The sequence below is a fragment of the Glandiceps talaboti genome, chromosome 14, assembly GCF_964340395.1.
Source record: "Glandiceps talaboti chromosome 14, keGlaTala1.1, whole genome shotgun sequence".
Classification (NCBI taxonomy): Eukaryota; Metazoa; Hemichordata; class Enteropneusta; family Spengelidae; genus Glandiceps; species Glandiceps talaboti.
The window spans coordinates 12500930-12526042 of record NC_135562.1 but is presented as its reverse complement, the minus strand read 5'-3'; the positions used below and the strand labels follow the sequence as shown (position 1 = coordinate 12526042).

Here is a 25113-nt window from a genome sequence, read left to right as displayed (position 1 = left end):
AAGATGGTGTTTGTAATACATCCAATCATATGATTTGATGATGATGTCATCCACTTAATATGTAAATAAGTTAATTCTTCCCCAAAGCACCATGAAATACTTCTACACCACACCTTTCTATAAAAGCATTTTGACCATTAAAGCATTAAAGTTAAAATGTTGATACTGTACAAAAAATAAAGTACAAAGAAAACATTTATAACTCTGAAACTTGTTCACGGACAATCAAGGCACAATTTGTAGAAAAATATAATTATATATATAATCAATCATAAAAAATACATCATAAAAGATAATATAATTTCATAAAATAGAATTTAATAGAATTTAATATTGGTTACAAAGATACTATAAATTATATTGATAATCACTAATTTTAACATACAGTTATTGTTTTCATAAAATCTCACTTTTAGGAAGATTGTTCGATCTAAGTTTCTTTTCTTTCCTTTTGAGCTGGAAGCAATCTGTATATGACAAAAATGCAATTTTAAGGCACAAGACTGGGATCTGCAATACAGTACTGATGGAGGCAACTTTTGGTGAAATATCATATTTTTCAGTTAATATATATGTTTCACACTGACAAAATGTGTAAGGCACTGAGGCATGCACACAATGAATTGTTATTATCGATAATTACACTGTCTGAGAATGAGGCAAGTCTGTAGGCAATGAGATATTCAAACAATTAAAATCATTTGATAATTAGTCTGCCAAAAAAATGAAACAATTATGTAAAGCACTGAGATATTCAGACAGTGAGTAGTTATTTCCTTAATTAATTATATTCACCAGGTCAAGAAAAACAAGTGACAAATAGTTCTTGTTACATGACTTAAGAGTTCTAGTAATGTTTCCACCTTTCAACTGTTTTCCTAGCATTAAAGACAGCAAATTGACAGTTTGACAAAGCCAGCCAACTTGAACAGACTCGTAAAGTAAACAGAACCCTTGGTCAGGTAGCAAGAACTATTTATTACAGGGAGTATAAGTGTGCATAAATATAAACCTGTAACAATAAGGCACTGAGATATTCACACAGTGAGTTGTTATGGATAATTTGTCTGCACAAAAAAATGACATAAGTCTGTCACACTACAGAACTGAGATATTTAACTTGTATCAAATGTTATCATTATACATCAGCTGCTTGAAGCAAATGGAAGATAAGTGTGAGTGGCCTGCTTGGAATATGTAGGTTGCCAGTCAAAGCCTCACCACCAGCATTAAGGTTTGAATGACTGAAGTCCTTGGGCAAGATTTTAGCAATGAGTGTACATACTTTAGTCAACCCAGCTGTATAACTGGACCCTTGGATGAAAGAAGAACTTTTATCCTTTTATCCTGGCTTCATGGATTGTTTACTTAACCAAGGGGCTGAGGAAGTTAAACATTCCAGTGTGTTGTTACTGATCAACAACAGCAGTAAAAATTGTAAAATGCTGTATAGGACAGCAATACATAAAAATCCACAATATTTATCATCATTATGACTTAAGGATGTCATTTATGCAAAAATAATAGTAGACCCTTCTGGTACTAGACATTATTTTGGAAAATATCATGGCTAGAAAAAGGAAAACCATGACTTTTCCTGCAGCAGGTGACATGGTTATTCCAGCACCAATCTGAGCCATTTCAATGTCAAATATCAAACACAATTTGTATATATGTATACATGATCAAATGAAAGTTTTAATGCTATCCTTCATACCTAAACTCTCATGTCACAATATTGCTGAATATTATATAATTATGTTCAAGTGCACACAATGATTGTATTATTTGTACTCTTCTCCTAAATAAGTTTTTATATAGTGCTTTCCCACACTATGCTCAAAATATTTTTCATAATTATTACCCCTGGTAAGGGCCTATAATGATGCAGCAACCCTTTATACGTCCTGAACTCCCTGGGGACCATACAATACATTGCAGTCTATGTACCTGCATACAAATGAAGCATTCACATTGCAACCTCTAGCCTATCAGGCCCCCAATTATACAGCTGGGTTGACTGAGGCATAATCGTGATTCAAATCTTGCCAAGAACTTTAGCCATTCAGAAAAAAACAGCAGCGGCAAAGCTCAAACATGCAACCCACAGATTCCAAACCTATCACTCTAACCACTTGAGCATCATGACGCTACAATAGCAAACAAATAAACTAGCCCCAGCAATGAGTCTGGTGATCTCCTACATTCATTACAAAAATGTAAACAGACTCTGAAAATATAGTTAAGCATATAAATAATAAAAAGACCCTACCTGTAAGAACTCAATTTAAGTAATATATCATGTTACAGTAAATGCAAGTTGAAGGTTTTGATTTTTATATAATTTGATAAATAATATTAGGTGAAAATATAAACATATATAAACACATTCAAACTATATACAATTTGTACTAAAATAAACCAAATCCATCATAACATCTCAAGGAAAATCATCAAAATTACAGAAGTTATCAAATTTTCACGTTACACCAATTGGAAGACATTTACATATTACTCTGGTAATCGAGTAGTTGGGTTAGTAAGGTAAGACACAAACTAAAACTATTGTCGCAACATGTTGACACAACAGTGACAAACTATTTGAATGGACGTTAATTTAACGATACTTTCAGGAGGGTGGCTCTCTGAAAGTCAGATCCATAAACTTATAGTGTACTAATACTATTATGGGACGTCCAATGTTTACACTATCTTGATCACAAGGTGATAAAATTCTCTCAACAGAGGAACCGCTATCACCCACTTGTATAATCTACCACATTGAAGAACAATACATTTAGGTTGTGTCTATCTTAGTAAACCAAAGCCTCGATGACCAGAGTAGTATTTGTATATGGGAAGTGGAAGGAATTAGAGCATGATTAAAACTTTTGACACGATCAAAATTAATTTATATTCATTTGAAAATCTTATGAGTACTGGGAAAACAACAATGAAAATAAATCATGCTGCAAAAAGATGATGACTTGGTGGTGGTGGTGGTGGTGGTGGTGGTGGTGGTGGTTGTGGTGGTGGTGGTGGTGGTGGTGGTGGTGGTGGTGGTGGTGGTGGTGGTGGGGGTTGTGAGATTATAAGATTATCAAAGTTTTATAAGAACCATGTATTAAAATAAAACATTCTTACTGTGGATAGTAAAGCAAATTTACTTTGGAATGGTAATTTGAAAAATAAAAAAAATGCAACGCTTCAATTCATCAGCTACGGACCTTGATTTTATTCAGCTTTAATGTTTCTTTCAGAAACTGGGTGAATAATTTTGGGAGAGACAGTAACACTGATTAATTAAAGCACTGCATGATCAAGGTCCATAGTAGATTAAAACAGCACATTCACTTCTAATTTACCATTCCAAAGTAATAATATTTTACAGTCTTACAGTACTATAATTACACCGTGTGTTATCTCTCTCTATATGGAAATGACCACAACATATCATGAAACACCGGCTCCACCACACATATTTTTGACTGGATTGGTTTTGGACTCAACACATGAATAGAAATGTTTTAAACATGTACACCACTCCAGGATATAAAGGTATTTTCATAAACTTCTTGGCAACCGAGCAAAAATTATGTGATGTGAAATCATGAAATGACTCCCCAGAACACAAAGTTTATGAAAATAACTATTTCCTTGGGTGGCATTACTCTTTCAGTGGCATCGTTCTTATTAACCTTGAATATTTCTAAAATCACTCTTTCTGCAGATTCATCAGTTTTTATTGTAGCGCATTAGAATTTGAAAGTACTAGCTGGTCTTTTTGCAATACATTATTACGAATAGTACAAATGAAATCACAGTACCAAACTTGCTAGATGTGACAGTTGTAGCTAGAGATGTATCACTTATGTTGCAGTCATCAGTGTCACAACATTCCGAGCATGCCCATGCATTCTGAAGGGTATCACAAGGCCAGGTGGTCTGTAGAGCAGTGTCACACTCACTGGCCCAATAACATGACTTGTGAATAGTCTTGCCATCTACAGCTGAAAAAAAAGAAAGAATAAAAAAACTGCTGTAGAAATGCATACTTACTTATAAATGTTGATGCAAATCTGTTCATAATATAAATACAGCCTATATGAGACTGTGGTTAAATCTGTACTTGCTTGATCGTAAAATAAGGTAGAAGTCTGTTAAATAAAAACACAGCCTACAAGTGACTGTGATTATATCTACGATAGAAATACATACTTATTTGACCATAAAATATGCTACAACTTCACTAGTCTATTCAGAATATAAATACAGCCTACATTTGACTGATTACCGGTAAATCTATAATTGAAATACATACTTATTTGACCATAAAATATGCTACAACTTCACAAGTCTGTTAAATAAAAACACAGCCTACAAGTGACTGTGATTACATCTACCATAGAAATACATACTTATTTGACCATAAAATATGCTACAACTTCATAAGTCTGTTAAATAAAAATACAGCCTACAAGTGACTGTGATTACATCGACTATAGAAATGCATACTTATATAACCATAAAATATGCTACAACTTCACAAGTCTGTTAAATAAAAACACAGCCTACAAGTGACTGTGATTACATCTACCATAGAAATACATACTTATTTGACCATAAAATATGCTACAACTTCAAAAGTCTATTCAGAATATAAATACAGCCTACACGTGACTGTGGTTAAATCAGTACTTACTTGACCATACGACTGTTTTAAGACAGGCATCTTGAGTTCGACTACAGTTGACTAAATCTTCATCCCTGTTACATTTTGAGTTGCTACTTTCACCACTGCATTCATAACAACGAAGACTTATACACACTGAAAAAAAAAATCATAAGATATTGGACGTGTTTAGAAACAATGTGAGAAATAATTAATGTTATGATTATTATTTCAGTATACAACTGCTGACATTAGATCATCGACTACAGAACCTGTTACAAACAGGGGAAAGTAAACAAATGAATTGGATTAATTATACTTGGCACAGTATGTTGGAACAGCAGAGATTTGTATTAGACACCATAGTTTGATGGTTTTATGGCCTCTTTATTGAAATGAAATTAATTGAATTTATTTCCACCAGAAACATAAGATAATAGCAATACAAAGATATCATAACTAAGAAATGTTCTGGTGAGGACCATGGAACTAGTTCACTTGAAACTAATCTAGCTCATGGTCCTCACAAATATGTGATTGATTTTAACTTGTCAGTTTTTATACATTGTGAATTATTTTAGTCGGTCAGTTTTACACTTAGTCCCTTTTTGTGTGCTGTTATTTTCTTTACTTTATTGCAATTTTTTTTTTTTTTTTTTTTTTTTTTTAAACTGCAGTCTGTTCAACACGCTGAGATGCATGTGTAGCGCGTTTTCTTACAAGAAATAAAAATAATAATAAAATAATATGGTGTATGAAATGCCTGGGGAATTGGAAATTTGTTTGTGAATGTGAACTATTTTGTAAAGTGGCCATAGAACTGTTCTTATCAAATGATGGAATGTAATACAAATCTCTGTACTTCAAACACGCTGTGCTAAGTGCTGTTAATCCAATTCAGTTGTTTACTTTCCCTGTTTGTAAAAATGTTCTGTTAGTCCACAGTCTGATGCATGTATGAAGTTAAATTATATGTTAGTATTTCAAAGTGATCAAAATTGGGTAACAGTCCTGTATACTTCCGAGTAATGCCAACTCATCAGAAATTCTTAGAATGTAGGACTAGTAGGAGAATGGTTATTTCGATAAAGGGAAGTAAAGGAACCCAAGAGGGAATCTTGAATGTTGATTTATCGAGGTTACTTTGAATGAATAGATTAAACTTATTGTCTATTGTATTGGGACGTTATTTAAATAACAATAGCGAGTTGTCTTTAAATAATGAAGTCACTTGTTCCTATATTCTAAGAAACTTTTGACCAGTATTTGTAACAAAATAGGTCAACTCTGTGCCGTCTAATACTTTACAGAAAAAAAACTGAACCAAGTCTATGTGAACATTGTGGGGTTTTTTTACAGCTCAGAGCATGTGACCTGTTCTAACTTGTTCACAATATAGAATCACATCATAAAACTCGTTCCATTCAACGCAACGCCAAGGTGACCTGTCTTATGGTGAAACTCGCTTTACTTTTACTACGAAGACTTAGATTTAAATGTATTGCAACAACGCACCAGCTCTAAATGTAACTGACAGACGTTTTTGACCGTACTTTTCGTCTCATATGTCAAAATTTTGTGTCAACACTTCCAATCAAAAGCGGCGGCGGTCGACGCCGACACGATAAAATGGGTCAAAGTCCAAATGAAGTCATGACAGAAAATACTTCAATGTAATTTGATTCAAAAGTACTACCTGTTGTCAGCAATGACAAAACCACCAATAGTTCTAAACTACTTCTCATGTTGTCAACATTACTTGACACCTCCTAAACATAGCAACGGCCGGTGATTTACCCGCCTCAGCTTCGTCCAGTTTGACGATGGGAACACGGAAGTAAGCCGGACTCTATTGACCGTTTACATTGCGCAAACTCAAAACAAAACAGTAGAAGAACTGAATTCAGCCGTAGAGGGCGCAGTCTTTAAAACGTAAAATTAGCAATTTCTAAAAGTCTATGAGCAAAAAAAAAAAAAGAACCACAAGGTGAAAATCAACTACTAAAGACTACAAGAATGTTTTTAAAAGGTATGTCTCCAATCCTTTCAATCCTTTTAAATTGTTCCACCTCACCTGAACATTTCAGTTCTTCTAGAATGGAATTCCACAGTCTCGGATCGGTCGACCACAGGCGACATTGGCCTTAGATCTCTCATCTTACGACATGGCCTGTTTCTCTAGAGCGAGCGGAATATACTGTAAGCGCCGTAAACAGACTAGGAACTACGATATTGTGACTACTATTTGTCCGTAGATTGTTATTAGAGTTATGAATCCCCCCTCCCCATCCCCAAAATCATATCTGTGGTGTAGGCCGTACCCTTGCCATTCAATGTTTTCAACTATCTTAATAATTGTTCAGAGTCATCAGCTTCTATTTATTTCTGGAATAGCAAGCTGTAGGGCGATCTCCACTCATCAACCAATGTATCTCCTGAGATGGTATAGATGCATAGCGATGTGTAAAACGACAGGAGAGCAAAAGTGATTTACTTGAAGAATGAGTGCGATGGGAGATGGCAAAAAAGTTAAACGGGTCTTATTTATTTACACCAAATTGTCGACTTAAGTTATTTTTGGAAGCACTTATTATTATAGTACTGATGTCCTCTGTATTTTCATTTTCAGCTAGATGGTGTACAATTCATAATTTATCCGAAAATACAAAATGTGAACAAATGAAAGACGCCTTCCAGGCACAGTCACTGACACCAGGAATAGAATGTGTGCAAAAATATCAAGCCATTGTAAGTATATCTATATACTATGAACAACGTAACAGTTCACTGATCAGGGGTGAACAAATTTCCACTGGTCCTGGGTCCGGGACTAGCGATTTTTTTTTTGGCGAACCACACAAATTTTACCTTGTCTGGTCCATCGGACCTTACTGTTAAAAAGTCGTCTGAAAATACAGATTCATAGGTAAGATTAGTGGTACCTGGGACCACTAATTCGTTCAGCAGGACCACTGGATTTAATGTTGTATGGCACTGGTCCGGGGACCACCAGTGCACAAAAATGATTTGTTCACCCCTGCCAGTGATATCTACAACTGAGCTGTTATAACCCATTGTACAGTTCACTTCAAGTTATTTCCTTTCAGCGGATCTGTTTGATGAAACTATGACGCAAAAACTTGATTTACTCTAAGATAGCAAGATCGCAATTTCTTGCTACGTGGTATTGGTACCAAATTGGCTGATAGTTTTGTAGTGGTAACCTTTTTAAAGCAGTATTATAATATCGTATATTACAACTTGATAAACTTATTCATAATCACACTTGTATCCAGGGTAGATTCGGTACATTACAGTGTTTTTCCCCAAACCGAGTCAAAGAAATTAATTGAACTATCGAGACCAGTAGCATGAATCTTAAAGTTTAAATAAAAAAATATACAGGATATCTGATTGAGTATATTTAATGCATTTTTAGGTACACATGTAATATGGGAATAGAGTATGTGTTACATTTTTTATAAACTTTAAGATTCTACCAACTTTCACTGGCTGCTGACCATGGAGTTTGTTTGAATTTCAACACATTATACCTTGTGTACTAGTAGTACATATAGTATTCATGCTGTTACAGTTTATATCATTAACTAAATACAGAGCCCACACGGTGTAAGTGATGTTTGTGTGTTATCTTTATGGTGTCTATCTCAACATGAAACCTTGTGATTAGGCTCACAGAACTTGATAGTTCATTTAATAGCTTTGACTCGGTTTGAGGAAAAGCACTGTAAATAATTATAATGTACATGTTCTATAATTGTGTACGGTGACTTACTCTCCACCAAGAGATCACACATCCCTTGATAATATTGTCTTCTTTCATAATTAGAGCTCTCTTTTCGATTCATCTATAGGATTGTATGAAAGCAATACAGGCAGGTGAAGCGGACCTGGTAACATTAGATGCTGGTGATGTGTACATGGCTGGGAAGGAATATGGACTAATACCCATCCTAGCAGAGAGGTATCCAGGTAGGCCTAATGTCTGTGTTGTTGTTGTTGTTGTTGTTGTTGTTGTTGTTGTTGTTGTTGTTGTTGATGATGATGGTGATGATGATGATGATGATGATGATGATGATGATGATGATGATGACGATGTTGTTGCTGTTGTTGTTGTTGTTGTTGTTGTTGTGACGTTAAATTTGTTAATTGAACGTCGATCCGTCACTCTTTGCAATTGATTGTCTGATATTTGGTGGGTGGGGGGGGGGAGGGGGTTCTTAGATATGTTCGAGGTATTTTAGATTTTGAGAGCTTAACTTGATATTAATCACTGCAGTGTCAATAATTAAGGTTCATATTTTCCCTTTAATGTTTTCAGATGATGAAGAGTCTTACGCCGTTGCCATAGCAAAAGCGAGCGACACCAACATCACCTTACATGGCCTACGAGACAAACGAAGCTGTCACAGTGGTGTCAAGATGGCGGCTGGTTGGGTTGTTCCGATAGTAACGTTGTTTGATTGGAACGTCATACCACAAGAAAGCTGCGGAGACAAAAGTCCACATGTTGGTTTTATCGATACGGTATCAGTTGGTGACTTCTTTGATTTGAGTTGTGCACCAGGTAATCAGTTAATTCATCTTTGTCAAGTCTATCATGAAAGTGCAGATAAATGATATAAACTCAAAACAAAGATGTACACCTTTTTCAACATAACATAATTTTGCTAAAAAAGTACGAATAACTGTTCCTGTATTTTATGACTGTGACGAGTGCAGTTGCCGATGGTGGTGATGGTGATGCTGGTGCTGATGGTGGTGGTGGTGGTGGTGGTGGTGGTGGTGGTGGTGGCGGCGGAAGTGGTGGGGGAAGTGGTGGTGGTGGTGGTGGTGGTGGTGGTGGTGGTGGTGGTGGTGGTGGAAGTGGAAGGAGTGGTGATGGTACGTGGTGAGGTGGTGATCTTCGTCACCAGGGTGCTGGTTGTGGTGGTGGTGTGGTAATGTCACAAAGGGTACATGCTATCTGGGATGATCAATATATTTTCAACATTATACTCATTTGTATTTGAATTATACTATAATAGTATTTCAAAATAATAAATTATGTAACTTTGGTGTGAAAATAATCATATTTACTAACTCACAGTCGTCGGTCTTTCTCATCATCAAGGATCCAGTTTAAAAGAATACAACGTAAAAGGCGTCAATCCATTTTCTCTTTGTGATTGGTGTATGGGGAACAGCAAACACCTCGAAGCATTCGATTTAGATTTTTGTGCTCGTAACCATGGAGAAGATTTCTATGGCAACATAGGTGCATTACGGTGAGTAATATAATGGACTGCAATGAGACATTGGATTTTAAAACTCATATTAATTTTGATGCATTCTAGCCATTACGTTTGCAAGCTAGACTATTATTTTTCAGCTGGGGCAACATGGGCTAGTCTAGATGCTATCCGTGGCTTTGAGTCCTTCTCCACGTCTAGTGAAATGAGGAGCTAAGATGAAATTTCAAACAAAGCCACCCACCCTGAAATTGACACGGTGTTTGTTTTAATCAATCACATAATATTACAATATTGTACATATATGGTATATATAATAATATACCATTTGATATTAGTATTATTATTATTATTATTGAGTAAATGTCCCACTTGTAATCTTATATTTTGAGGAGTGGATGAAGAGGTGAGGAGGAGGAGATGGGGAGAGAGGTGGAGGGGGAGGAAGAGGCCTCACAGAGATGTTTTGTCAAACTGCTGGCTATATAAATTTCATGCTGTAACTTTCCCGTCTGTATTTGTCACAGTTGCCTGATGGAGGGTGAAGGAGACGTTGCATTCACCAATCAAATATCAGTATTTGAAATAACGCGTGAACGGTCACGTGAGTGGGCCTCTGACGTAAAAGAAGACGATTTCGTCATTCTTTGCAGAGATGGATCTAGAAAACCCATATCGGACTACAAACTACAGGGCTGTCATTTTCATAAGGTATCTGTCAAGAAATTGTTCGTTGATATTTCTTTGTACTTTTATGTTATCAAAGCTGAAGAAAATGTTTATAATGTTACTGCGCAGTCTAATATTCTAAAGTGACCAGATCGAATAAGTAGTCTGAAAATATCAAATTTAACTTTATCTAACTTTTCGTATCAATTAATGATTACATAGGTGCCGTCAAACGTTGTCATGGCAGCTGGAAATAACACTAAAGGAAATATTGAATTGTACAAGAATATGCTGTTACAAGGACAGGTATATGGTTTTTTTTTATTTTGTGTTATTGTGATAACATGATGATGTGGTGAGTGCTTGAGAACTGTAGTTTGATATTGACTTTGATTTTGACTTTGTTCTTGTCACTCCCGACTACAGATATGTAAATTGACACAAGCTAATATTGTGATATATGTGTTGATTTTGTTTAAATTTGAGGAGGAGAACGGGAGGGGGAGGGGTTGGCAATAGGAGATTGATTATGATGATGATCATGGTGATGATGATGATGATGAGGATGAGGAGTATGATGATGATGGTGGTGGTGGTGGTGGTGGTGGTGGTGGTGGTGATGATGATAGAGGTGATTATGATGATGATGATGTTGTTGTTGTTGATGATGATGATGATGATGATGATGATGATGATGATGATGATGATGATGATGATGGTGCCGGTAGTGGTGGTGGTGGTGGTGGTGGTGGTGATTATGACGGGATAATCTAACCACCATAAAGTTCGAATTCATTACTAATGCATGATTTCGTACAATAAATCAACTTCAAATAACTTCAGACTTCAATTTTTATCATGAAGTTTTGTATCCTTATATGTTGTCCTCATTGCAGATAATAACACAGTGGAAACATATCATTGCATTTTATAATTACATGATGATATTTGAAACAAAGAATTCTCATTTTAACTTTTGAATTTACAGAATATCTTTGGTAACGATGACAACAAAGAGGGTTTCAAGATGTTTGCTTCTGGCAGTTATTTTTCGGACTTGATTTTTAGTGACGTCACTGAAGGATTGATTGACGTAGGCGATGACGTATCTTACATCGATTGGTTGGGAGAAGACTATCTGCTTTTACAAGAGAGTTTAACGGGCTGTGGACTATTATCAGAAACTGTTCGTTCGGGTGTTCAAAAACCACTATGCCTAAAAACATTGCTCTTAATGAGTTGTCTGTTTTTTCACGTCTTTACTTCTTACTAATACCAGAAAGAATAAAGTGCAGCCGTCCACCGATTCATATATGCAATATTAGGGGTCCCATGTTACGAATATTTAATAGCTAGCACTACGTGTATCAGAGACGGTGTACACAAACATTTGTTTCTGAGATAATGATTTTTTCCCAAAGTGAAGAACTTTGGCATCTTGTAAATGAGCCGATATCGATACTAGTGGTTCGAGTTGGAACTTGAGATTGGTATTAAAGTGAACTTATAACAATGATGGTGACGCGACGCAACTTGTTTTTGTCAACAAATAAAATAAATGCAATATACCTGGACATGCGTACTAGACGACCGATGACCTTTAATATTGAGGGCGCACTTTTCTTATCTCAATGTCGTCATTTGACAAAAATGAGCGATTTATTTTTCACATATATATTGTATAATGTGTATCTTAACAAAATATCATACTTAGCTTTTTTATATTTTCATTTTATAACATGTAATTCTTGACAAAACAATCTATAATATTGTATATATAAGAGTAAGTGATTCCCAGAAATCCTTGTTTGCACTACATATTACAATGTCAATTTCTATACCCAATTTCTATACTATGGTTTTTGAAATAAAATATTGCAATCATTTTGAGTACAGTTTTGACACTAAATTTGATGAGATAGAGGGGGAGGGAGGGAGGGAGAGAGAGAGAGAGAGAGAGAGAGAGAGAGAGAGAGAGAGAGAGAGAGAGAGAGAGAGAGAGAGAGAGAGAGAGAGAGAGAGAGAGAGAGAGAGAGAGATGAATTCGGAGTAGCTACTTGTCTCTGAAGTCAAAACCTCGTCGGTGGATATCGGTAATTCAGTAAATATCAGTATACATCGATCAGTAAATATCGGTAAATATCAGTAAATATCGATATATATCAGTGAGTATCTGTAAATATCAGTAAATATCGGTATATATATCGGTAAACTTGATATCGGTATATATCGGTCAATATTAGTAAATATCAATAAATTCATTAACTGTTTATCACTAGCATTCCAGTTATTAGTGATGTCATACATATTTAGTATTTTTTATTCTCAGTCTTTGAAAAGAACTGAAATCAAAAACGTGATAAAGACTGAAATAGACTAATTTTTGATGGCACATCCGGGCACCATAATGCCCAATTAATATTTATATTCACCATGACGCTCAGTTGTGACGTAGTGATAATTTTAATAATTATGCATATTATGTATGGCTGCATGTAAGTTTCACTTTTGGTGACATCATTTATTGTCATATGGAGAAGAGCAGTAGCTCTTAGTGGTTCTGGCAGAAAAAAGGTAAGAATACAATTTTCACATTTTTTTCTCTTCAAGATTCAACATTTGCTTTATCTACCATGACTCAACATAGTACACATGTATCTCTCTGCCTGCCAGCAGTGAACAAAGCCGACCATGCGAAAACAGCCATGTGAATTACACGGAATACGAGTTTGCTGGCTTTAAGTTCTACGCTGATGTATATATGTGTGTGCAGACTTTCGCTTTACCCGTCAAGATGTATTCTTTTGTCTGAAGTACATTAAAAAAAATAACCGAGTTTATAAAATGAACCCAGGTTACACGTTGAGTTAAATCTACTTATCGCTGCCCTAGCATTGAATCGACGTTCGTATAATTAGGCGTTCAATATAACCATACATTGTAATCGCCGTGCATTGTCTCGACGCGCTCTACCGATACCATGCATGCCGTGCACCCTTTAAATTGTCTGTGTGTTATTGTCAACATTTGCATATGAATAGCTCTTCTGCAGTAGTCAGCTGTATATAGGGGTCACATGTAAACATGGTCTACTATTGCACACATGCTCATTTCATTCATTTCCCTAAAATGAACAAAATATGAAGTCTGCTTCAAAAGACCAGCAATAAATATTCACGTTGACCAACATAACATAAAACCAGTATAAGTTCATTGACTATAGTATAGGTATGATTCCAATTTGTCTGTGTAAGTACCGTATCTCCGAGTCTCACAAAATATTCATTTTCTGAATCTGAGACTTAAACAAATAACTAGCGCAACGTGTGCAGCCATATCAGAATATCAACTCAGTATATAGTAGTGTTCTTTTGAACCTGATTCGAACTTTTTTTTTCCATTATAAGTACACCCACATTTTTTTTCGTAAATGAGTGTTCACATAGTTATTAATATTCTGCCTCAAATGAAGTGTTATGTAACGTCAAATAGTAGGAATTGTAAAAACAAATTATTGCAGGAAAACATGTTTGAAGTTACTTACGTAAACTGATGTAACAGATGGGAGAATGCCATTTTTAGGCAAACATGGTGTTATTGTAATTGTAAACTTGTGAACGGAAGCAAACAAAACATGGCAATTTATTTTACTAAACTCAAGACACACATTTTACGTTCTTACTAACTAAAAGTCTCAAATTTAGAGGTCAGAACACGTGCGATTTTTTTCTTTACTCGCCGCTTCTGCTGTCTATTGTTCCTATCGTTGGCTTCAAACAAAGGAAAATCTAATATTTCGAATAAAATCATGTACTGTCATGCCCGGAATCATTGCAGAAGTTAATATCTTTAGGCGTATCTCCAAACTTTTTATCGACTAAACATTCCTGGTGAATAATTGCATAAAATTAATTACAGGGAAATGATACTGGCGAGAACAAAGGCAGTCGACACCGGCGACTGTCTGAATGCGCACTTAGTTAGTCTGCCCTCAACGACCAGATACGTCTATACTTTTGTTTAGAGCGCTCAATCAACGTGACAAAAATCTATCGGCTTTGCCCTTACTGAAGGTATTCAAGTTTACATCTGCTGAGTTTATGCTTCATGTTTGTTGATCAGAAAGGAAGATCCAATATTTAGTTTAAATTACAGTAATTGCATATTTTTGGACCGAATGATTGACGTATGAATTTAGTGATATTGATTGGATGTTTTGATTAGACAATGACAACACCAATTGGTTGGCTGTTTGGTTGGTTGACTGAGACTGATAGGCAATGATTAAACTGCATAAGGGTAAAACGTAGCTGATTTACAAGTTGCCTTCCAAACAACTTGAAAGCTGAAAAACTACGCGGAAAAGAGATCCGCGATGTGTATTTAGTTTGAAGACAACTAGAGACAATCTTTTCTGCAGGGTCTCAGACCACTAACGTTATTTTTAGTGGTCGGAGGCAGAGTTGATTGGCAGATTCTTTTAAATCGTTATAATCTATCTTTTTTAAATTAAATTTCTCTACTTTGTTTTAACTAGGATTACTAGCTGATGAAGCCAATGAAATATGTCAGGGACCGTAAGTTACAGGACTCTCTACGTGCCGGACATAGCGACGCGAGTGTTGTCTTCTCTGGACGCACTTCGGCGACGTGATGATGATATTGACACTATACTGTGTGTTGATGACGAAGAATTACCGTGTCACCGTGTGGTCCTATCAGCATGTAGTCCATACTTCAAAGCTATGTTCGCACATGAATTAAAAGAAAGTTCCGATGCTAGGGTGACATTGAATGACGTCAAACCTGACGTCATCAAACCCCTGATCGATTTTGCATACACAATGAGGTTGGATATCAACGAAGAAAATGTTCAGGATTTGTTGACGACAGCAAACTTCTTACAGTTTGATGACGTCACTTCCGCGTGTTGTGATTTCATGACGAATAAGTTGACACCTGAAAATTGTCTAGGAATATGGGAATTTGCTGAGAATTTGGGATGTAAATGTTTAGCTCAAAGTGCTAAATCTTATAGTCTTGCCAATTTTGACAAAGTTAGTGCGCAGACAGAATTTCTGCAAATGGAGAAAAAGGTACTGATCGCTTACATACAGGACGATCGCTTACAATGCACAGATGAGATCAAGGTTTGTCAGGCTGTTTTAGAATGGCTAAAGTTCGACCAAGCCAACCGAGCAGACGATCTCACGGACATCCTCGAACACGTACGCCTACCTCTAGCCAACATCGACACATCTACAACTGAATTACTGGAGAACGAACCGTATAAAAGGTTCCTGGACGAGGCCAAATATTGTCAACAGTTAATGCAGAAAGGGTATAAAATTCAAGGGCCACGAACGAGGCTAAGACGAGGCGACTTGAATTCAGAATTTCTCATTTTATTAGGGGGTCAAACAAAAGATGAATACAAGACCGATGCTGAATTCAATGCCAAGGTGATGTACACCCCTGTAAGTGAATCGATCGAACACAGTCAATGGAGAGAACTGGCTCAAATGCCAAATCCAAAGAAACGGAAACTTTCCATTCTTCATTCAGGTAAGGCAAGCGCTAGAATGTTGTTGAGAATCAGGCTCTTACCGTAAACAAATTGATTAATCCTGTGCACTTGCGAAGTAAAATTATAATAATTTGCAAATTAAAGTAAAAGTCGACGAGGGTTGCTCGTGCTCGAAGTCTTCATCAGTTGTTTTGTTGGCCGCCGATACAACGGTGCATTGTTTGGTGTGGCACCCCCGGTCCGATACCGGGGTGCCACAGTTAATACTCTACAATTATATCAAAATACATTTTGAAACCAGCTTTGCTTTCTCCGGCCTTTTTGTCAGTAGCAGGTCATCACTTATTATCCAACGAGTACTTCAGTTAAAGTGAACAGACAAGTAAGAAACTTATGGTTCAAGATAATTTCCACCCAATATTCATATGAGATTTCTGCATTTTCTGCCACTGTACGTTTTCGCAACCTTACTTTCATGTCAGAAGGAAAAAGTATAAGTTATTTGTGAGTGGTCACCATTGTTTTGATAAAAGCATACATTTTACATTGTAAAATATCGGAAAGGTTTTATAAACCCTCACATAACTATAGTTTAGTATTGGAATGAGTAATATCGAATTTAGTCTGATTTTATTTTCCTTTTTTTTTATTTCCAGGTGTGAATATTTATGTGGTTGGAGGTTATGATTCTGTAATCCAACGCTCGTCGGCCGAAGTGTGGAGTTACAACTTTACCGCCAACTACTGGAAACGGCTTAAGAGCCTGAACACAGCGCGTCACTCTCACGGTTCGGCATTACTGCATCGTGATATCTTCGTGGCTGGTGGCAAGAATTCCCTCGTAGGTATGAGATTGAGCAGCGCTGAGCGGTACAGCGCCATCAAGGACGAGTGGACGAATCTCCCATCAATGCCAGAAGCCGTCAGCGTACCGTCCGTTGTCGCTTGCCGCGCCCAATTTTTCGTCATCGGTGGAAGCAACATCAATGATATGCCGTGCAACAAGATACAGTGTTACGACACACTAACAAAATCCTGGTCAATCGTTCGCCATATTTCTATACAGCGAAAACTTCTAACTTCGGCTGTCGTGGAAAACAAAATTTACATATTTGGCGGCAAATGTCCACGTGATGTGATCATATACGACCCGAAGTCTAAGACCGTAATATACGAAAGACATGCCTCGAATGAACAGAGGCTCTACCCAGGAGTTATGCAACGAGAAGGGAAAATATATCTGACAGGTGGAAAGGGGACGGATCAGATTAATAGATGTACTGATATTTACGACACGAACACAAACAGTTGGAGTCGAATCATGGACTTTCTACCAGTGCCGTTGTATATGCATGGGGGCTGTATTATAAAAGAGGTGTGAACAAACTGTAGCAATCAAAGAAAGTGTTCTATCACTTAGAGGTCAAATGCAGTGATGAACCAATCACAGGAAATGATTGAATTAAACAAACTGTACCAATCAAAGAAAGTGTTCTGTAACTAAAGAGGTCAAATACAGTGATGAACCAATCACAGGAAATGATTCAATTAAACAAACTGTACCAATCAAAGAAAGTGTTCTATCACTAAAGAGGAAAATTACAGTGAACCAATCACAGGAAATGTTTCATCTTTAAAAGATATTTGAACACACTGTGCCAATCAAAGAAAGTGATACTAAAGAGGTCGAATGCTCTGTACCAATCACAGGAAGTGTTTCACAATTTACGAGGTTTGAGCACGTTAAACCAATCAAAGACGTAGTTTCACGTATAGTCCGTGATACTCCGGACCCTGTCTTCCTTAACTTGTTGAACTTTGAACAGTTTTCATGATAGCATTTTATAATTTTGAGATCTAGGACTTAGTGATACCTCTCAATGATCATAAAATGGAAACAAGCTGCAGATATTGTCCGCATGCGCAGAAACTCCAATGAGTTATTACTTTTGATAAAATTCAACCATATAAGTTGATCCAAATAGTATGTACACAAAAAGTGATAGGTTTCGGTACAAGTCTTTACTAAACAAAAGTGACACATACGTTAAATGTCATATCATCATATATTTTGCTCATTATAACTTTGCAGCATTCTAGGGAGTTAGAGATACATATGTAGATAAGTCGAAAAGTGTCGGTGTCCTTTTCGATTTAGGGGTATACGTAATTAACTAGGGCAATTATAACTAATACACTAACTACGACTAAAATCTCACCAATGCCTAATATTTAGGAATAATAGAATAATAGACAGACAGTGTGTTATTTTACAGCAATCAAAATTATTGTCATGTCATGTCATATCATCTCATATCTGTCTGTCTGTCTGCCTGTATGCCTGTCTGTCTGTCTGTCTGTCTGTCTGTCTGTCTATCTGTCTCTAACTATCTACTATCTTTATGTGTATATATCTACCTGTGTATGTATAGACGTGTATGTCTGTCTCAGTCTAGCTATCTATATCCAACTATCTATTTATCTATGTATGTATATGTATATATATATATATATATATATATATATATATGTATGTATGTATGTATGTATGTATGTATGTATGTATGTATGTATGTATGTATGTATGCATACATGCATGCATGCATGCATGTATGTATGTATCTGTGTGAATGTATCTATGTATGTATGTATATAATTATGTATGTATGTATGTATCTATTGTCTGTCTGTCAGTCTGCCTGTCTATCCATCCATCATCTATCTATCTATCTATCTATCTATCTATCTATCTATCTATCTATCTATCTATCCATCCATCCCTCCCTTCCTCTATCTATCTATTTATCTATCTATCTATCTATCTATCTATCTATCTATCTATCTATCTATCTATCTATCTATCTATCTATCTATATCAATCCATCCATCCACCCATTTATCTATCTATCTATCTATCTATCTATCTATCTATCTATCTATCTATCTATCTATCTATCTATCTATCTATCTTTTACCCAGTATAAAGATGAGACAGATTTCATACTCCTTACATAGAAAGAAATTACAGTTTGGGAGGTTAAAGACCTCCATTGTTTGGATGGTCGGGACACCGTGCTATGAATAAAAACTGTAATCTACATGTTCACCAATGTTAGCTGCGCTTGCGCATAATGTAAAAAAATAATACGGATGCGTACGGACATAGCAATTCATTTTGAAAGGTTCAGCCATGAACTGTAACTCAATGCGCATGTGTAATAGTGGCCAGATTAAGTTGATTTATGTATACGTGTTTATTAGTATTTTATTTACATTTATTGTGTATTCTTATTTACTAACTGAATATGGTGCAATAAAGATATTTTCATAGATGTAAACAAAGCATATTGGCATAATATGAGCTTTGCAGTGCAACATGTATACAAGAGAATACTTAATATTGTCATCATTCCTTTCATACCCTTTTCTCTGAAGTGAAAAATCTTATGTTGAAGTCAATAGCTTCAACCGCCCTTTCACGAACTATTAAAGGGGAACAAAGGAGAGCTAATTTTGCTTTATTTGTATTCCTTAATGTTTAGGTGACACAACAAATCATTTTCACCAACCCTGTACCGTGTAACCTCTCTGAAATATAGTTATAGTATATAAAAATAGACAAATCTGGCTCAGAAGAGGTCTTCTGTACACTCGTGCGAGGAAACAAAGTGAGGCGATCATAATGTCTTCAACCCTAGCCCAAGCAATGCTGAAGCTATTGTCTAAAGACCAGGAGCTCCTAACTGTATTTTGTATTCTGACTATTTAAACAAATATAATGTAATTAATAATACTACATCAAGTTCGCATGCGCACTGAGATGTGCAAAGTGAAACATGGGGCAAAGCATATCAGAAGGATATATTTAGATGTTATTCCCCAATATTTTCCTTCGTTCAGCCAAGGAAAATACGAGTGGCCTAAGGGGCCTTTGTCACTACTCGTTTAGCGACTAGTAGTGACAACCCCTAGGTCTCGAGTATTTTCCTGTGTAATGAAGAAAAAATATTGGACAATAACATAATTATACCAGCGCCAGTAATATCAAAGAAATATCATAGAAAGTAATGGCAATTTGAATGTTTTGACTCGTACTTCAAACACAGCAGAACCAGTGACGTAGTAGACACTCGTTGTCGCGACATAGAAGCGCGTTGTCATGACGGAGAGCGACCAGAGTATATATTCCATATTTTTGTTGAACCTGGCTGGGATAATGGCAATTATTTTAGGTGTCCAATGCAAAACTTAAATGTACTGACTAAAATGATTTGAAAATGAATGAAGCTCAATGATTAATACAAGTTACAATCTTTCATTTTATTTGAGTTTTAAACAAACTTGTTTAGGAGTTATTTTGGCTTATTTCATTTGAACTCGTGAACACAACAGGTTTTGCACACAACACAATAAGGTTAAGACCAAAAATACTGTAACTCGAACAATTTCCTCTTTTTTTGGCGTTTTTGTATTTTCAATTTAATTCTGCTTATCTTTGATAGCAAAATATTGTCAACAACCCACAAATGTACAATTTAAATTTGTTAACTGACAAGTATAAGTTTCCCTCCTCTTTCAAAACTATACATTGCCACCACCCACCATACCTCAGCTGCTGACCAATAACAACAGACCCTTATGAAGAACGATCTAAAACTTAGAGTTTGTGACAACAATGTCAATGTCATCATACAAAGTTTGAACAAATAGTTTCAGTGCAAGGCCATATTGGGGTCATGTATTATATTGGCATTGCTATAATGATACAACATTCTCTTGGTAGAAAAGATTTCAGAATGAGTTCTCAACTTCACAAGTTATGTAATTCTGCTATGCGACCGCTATTTTCACACTCCAGGGGCACGATGGTGGTGTTATCTCATGACATACAATGTTATAATGGCAAATGACCTAAGAAATTTACACCTTTGGTATAACGCATGGTTTGTCTGTAATTTATAACAGTTCTTGGTACTAGGATTGGATCTTAGTATTTCTTTTCCTTAAAATGGCCTAAAAGTATCACATTTTCCTGTTTCCTATTTTCACTTTCACTTCAGAATATTCATATTCCTGATTTACAGAGTTCTGACTGTATCTTCTTCATGGCCTTACTTTTGAATGTACGACTGTTTCCTGATGAGTTATTTTCATCCATCAATCTTATTGATTGCCGGATGAAATCAATGGAGAAGCTGTGTTTCTTCAGCTTCTTATAAGTAACATGGTATTTCTTCATCAACTTTTGTAGAACCCTTGCTTTATGAATAGAGTTAAAGTTCCGATTCCAATAATCTCTACTTGGAAGGTGGCGTTTTCCCAATGCTAATAAAGAATGAGCTTCATCGTTTGGTAAAATGTCTCTGAATATAGATAGAGAATCAGAAAAACAGCATTTAGCTGCCAAGTATTCATCTAAGTCGTTCTTCATAGCACAGCGTACAAGAACTCGGGAATCGAAGCGTCTGTTGTTATGGGCAACAAGGACAGCATCCTGTGGAATCCAATCGATAAATTTCTTCAAGGCCTCTTTCGGATGTTTAATTGGTACTTGGTTACCTTTATAGAATAGCTTACCCTCTGAATATGCAAGACCGTTGATCCTGGAAGCATTAGGTTCAATCTTCTGCTGTGGGTCGGCGTATACATCGAAGGAGTTATACCCCTCACATTCTGCTGCGATTTGACAGATTGTAGTGCCACGGGCTAGTGACGTTGTTTCAAGATCATATATGACAACGGGTGTTTCAGATGTGATTGTTTGAACTGGGACTAATCTCAATGTTGATGTTGAAGATTCATGGTCAAATTCACCAGCCTCAAAATTAGTATCAATATCCTCATGTACATTGGATGACGGATTTTTAGATTCACATCCAGTATGTCCAACTCTCCAACTACCATCTGTCATGACATTCTGATTCCCTTCACTTAGTCTGGTTTCTGAATTTTCTACTTTGATGACACGGTCCCCATTTTTGTGTTTTTTCTTCTTCTCTGAACCTTCTTTGATTGGTACTGGATTTTGGTTGAAGGTTGTGGAAGGGCCTACAATTTCATGGATATGTGACTTTCCCCTGTGGTCCATTTTCTTTCTTCGTTTCACAGTGTGTTTGTTGTGATGTTGAGACTCGACGCTATCATTCATCTTTCTCTTCTTGGCAGTGTGACTCTTGTGATGAAGTGCTGTTCTTTCACCATCTTTACAAAACTTTGATGCATGGTCGAATGACTCTCGAACATTACCATCTTCTGATCCAATACAAATTATTTCGGCTGCCTGATGATCCTTTTTGCGCTGTTTATGTTTTGTGGTTGTGTTTGCATGCCCATCGTTCTGTTTCCTCCTCTTCTCCTTCTCCTCCTCCCTCTTCTTCTTTAAGCCTTCTTTGATTGGTACTGAGTTTCGTTTAAAGATTGTGGAAGGGTCGACAATTTCATGATTGTGTGTCTTTCCCTCGAGGTCCATTTTCTTTCTTCGTTTCACAGTGTGTTTGTTGTGATGCTGAGTTTCAACATTATCATTCATCTTTCTCTTCTTGGCTGTACGACTCTTGTAATGAAGTGCTGTTCTTCCACCATCTATATCAACTGTTGATTCATGGTCGAAAGACTGACAAACATTACTTTCATTTTTTATGACCATCTCTAGAAAACTGCTCGGGCTTAGGGAATATGTGCGTAGTTCATGACTTGATGTAGGCAATGTTTCCATGGGATATTCACCATCATCTTCAATACAAATTATTTCGGGTGCCAGTGGATCCTTTTCGTTCTGTGTTTGCTTCATGGCCATGTTGGCATAATTGAAGGGTGTCTCCATCTCCTTTGTACCATTATCTTTTAAAGGTGTGCTCCTCACTGGGGGATGACCATATTCGATTGCACTGACCGGAGACGTTATTTTGGGTGGTGTGATCGCTTTTGCTGTATATGTTTGTTCTTTGCTCTTCTTGATTTTTACCTCTTTGTTTGATGTGTTCATGGCCCCAACGCTAAATTTTTGAAATTTTTGGCGGCCTTCCCAAAGAGGCGGGATCTCTATAATACCTCCCTGTTTCTGGTTCTGACCTACCATTCTTTGGAATGTGATTGAATTATGTTTATTCGAAGGGACAACAACAGTATTATCGACATAAATTTCACTTGTTTTGTTGCATTTTTGTGTTGCCTTCTCGACATTGATGTTCAGGTCTTCATGTTGCCATTTGTAGGCTGTCTCTCTCTTCCTAATTGTAGGATGGCTGTATCTCATATCAGATAATTTTTCATTAGAGCCTTTGACAATCGATGGACCAGAATGTAGTGGATCCACTTTACGTTTGTTATTGAATGTCATATCTGAAGCGCTAGATACCTTTGGATTATGCATGTTTGTCCAATTAAACTGTTCCCTGTTTTGTAGCATTCCCCTTGTTCACATTTATCACTTTTCCACAGGGATTTTGATAGAGATGTGACAAACGCTCTGAAGAAGCTCTTCTTGTGTTCATAAATGCACGGCTTCGTGATTTTGAATTAAATTTTGAATCCTTCTAAGCATGGAATATGGGACGTATCTCATTTTCTCTCTGTCTTTTGATTCAGTAGCATATGGAGTCCAATAACTGTGTAGTTTTGCTCTACTGGAAGAAACATGACAGAGTCATTATAGGAGATATTTCTAATGTAACAAAACAATTATTACAGCACTAGTGAAATACAACCACAATATAGTGTACTAATTCAGAAAGATAGGGATTCACGTTGACATTTTACTTAAACGACACCCAGTATATGGTATCTCAATTTCATCGTCACAGCACAAAGGAATGTTTCTAGTCGTTGTGATATCATAAAAGTGAAATAAGTAAAGAACTGTTGTGAGAAAGAATGATATATTTCTGTTTATATGTTGTGTGTTCTTTGTGGACATGGTGGCATCGAATTTCAATGTACAAGTAGTTCCTTATGTAATGCTTCAGTGCACACAGTCACGCAGTTCTACCGATCTATAGTCAGCGGGTGACAGGAAACCTCTTAAACATACTATGCCATCAGTTAATGTATAACACCTGATGTTTACCTCGATTGGCACTTAATCTGAAATGATTTATGATTACAGCGTTCAGAGACCTGTATGGTTTATATGGGTTATATGGCAAATACAAATGAACTTGACTTAAGGAAAATTGTAGTTTTTATCGTGAAAACCTATTTTTCAACATTTCATCTGCATACTCATTTGATATTTTGACAAACACGTGATTTTGTTTCAGTAAAAAAAGTTCTCCCTAATGAATTAGACTGTTTAGGTATCCAACCATTTATACGGACCTGACAATGTTTTGCAGAATATGAAATGGAATTATCCACAGTACTTTTAATGTATTGGTTTGTTCTTTCACTTTTAAGTAAAAATTAGCGTTTTCACTTTTCCACAATTCTTGGAAAATATCGACTCGGGTATTCAGTGAAAACTTAAACAAAAGCAATGCAAACCGAAAGTAAACAAATTTAAGAAAGCAGGTAATTTCTACGGGTGTTACTGTTGATACGGCTGATAATTTGACTCAAAGCACAATGTAACAAATATGCTTGTGTATTTTGTGCACTGATCAACTGAACTAAAAGTCTTGTTTGACCACGTCGTTCCATTCGGAGTAAAGGTTGTGCACGGCTGCAGGCCGTGCGAATATGGCGTTCCACCTTTGCCTTTATTTATCCATGGTGATACCTGCCCTGTAGGGCTATAGACATTCAAAGTGGTACTTCGTCTTGGTCTACCTCTGGACAGACATGAACGTCAGGTTTGTCATGCACAGCTAGGGTAAAATTTGTGTATGCCTAAGAAATGGTGGATAAATTGTACTTTTCGTAGTGTGAAGTCGTCCCTTGTGAGGCTAACTAAAATGAAGTATTAAACCATGTCCCAATGCAAATTTATTATTATTAAATATTAGCCCTGCATTAATTCATAGTTAACCAATAAATTTATGATGAAATAACAGGCC

The 25113-nt window shown here is 36.3% G+C and overlaps 3 protein-coding genes across 3 annotated transcripts; 2 read left to right on the top strand and 1 right to left on the bottom strand.

Annotated features, from left to right (window-relative positions):
• Positions 1-3235: 3235 nt before the first annotated feature.
• On the bottom strand, positions 3236-6508 carry LOC144445994 (CD59 glycoprotein-like). Its single transcript, XM_078135659.1, has 3 exons — positions 6369-6508; positions 4703-4828; positions 3236-4010 (listed from the first exon to the last, which is right to left on the bottom strand). The coding sequence occupies exons 1-3, from the start codon at positions 6415-6417 to the stop codon at positions 3772-3774; spliced, it is 414 nt and encodes a 137-aa protein (XP_077991785.1). The 5' UTR covers positions 6418-6508; the 3' UTR covers positions 3236-3771.
• A 2105-nt stretch (positions 6509-8613) lies between these two features.
• On the top strand, positions 8614-12115 carry LOC144445276 (melanotransferrin-like). The gene is made up of 6 exons (XM_078134819.1): positions 8614-8665; positions 9015-9260; positions 9807-9960; positions 10452-10635; positions 10816-10899; positions 11582-12115. The coding sequence occupies exons 1-6, from the start codon at positions 8614-8616 to the stop codon at positions 11864-11866; spliced, it is 1005 nt and encodes a 334-aa protein (XP_077990945.1). The 3' UTR covers positions 11867-12115.
• Positions 12116-15158: 3043 nt separating this feature from the next.
• On the top strand, positions 15159-17501 carry LOC144446012 (kelch-like protein 25). Its single transcript, XM_078135681.1, has 2 exons — positions 15159-16158; positions 16777-17501. Exons 1-2 carry the CDS (start codon positions 15159-15161, stop codon positions 17499-17501), a joined length of 1725 nt encoding a protein of 574 aa, XP_077991807.1.
• Positions 17502-25113: the final 7612 nt, after the last annotated feature.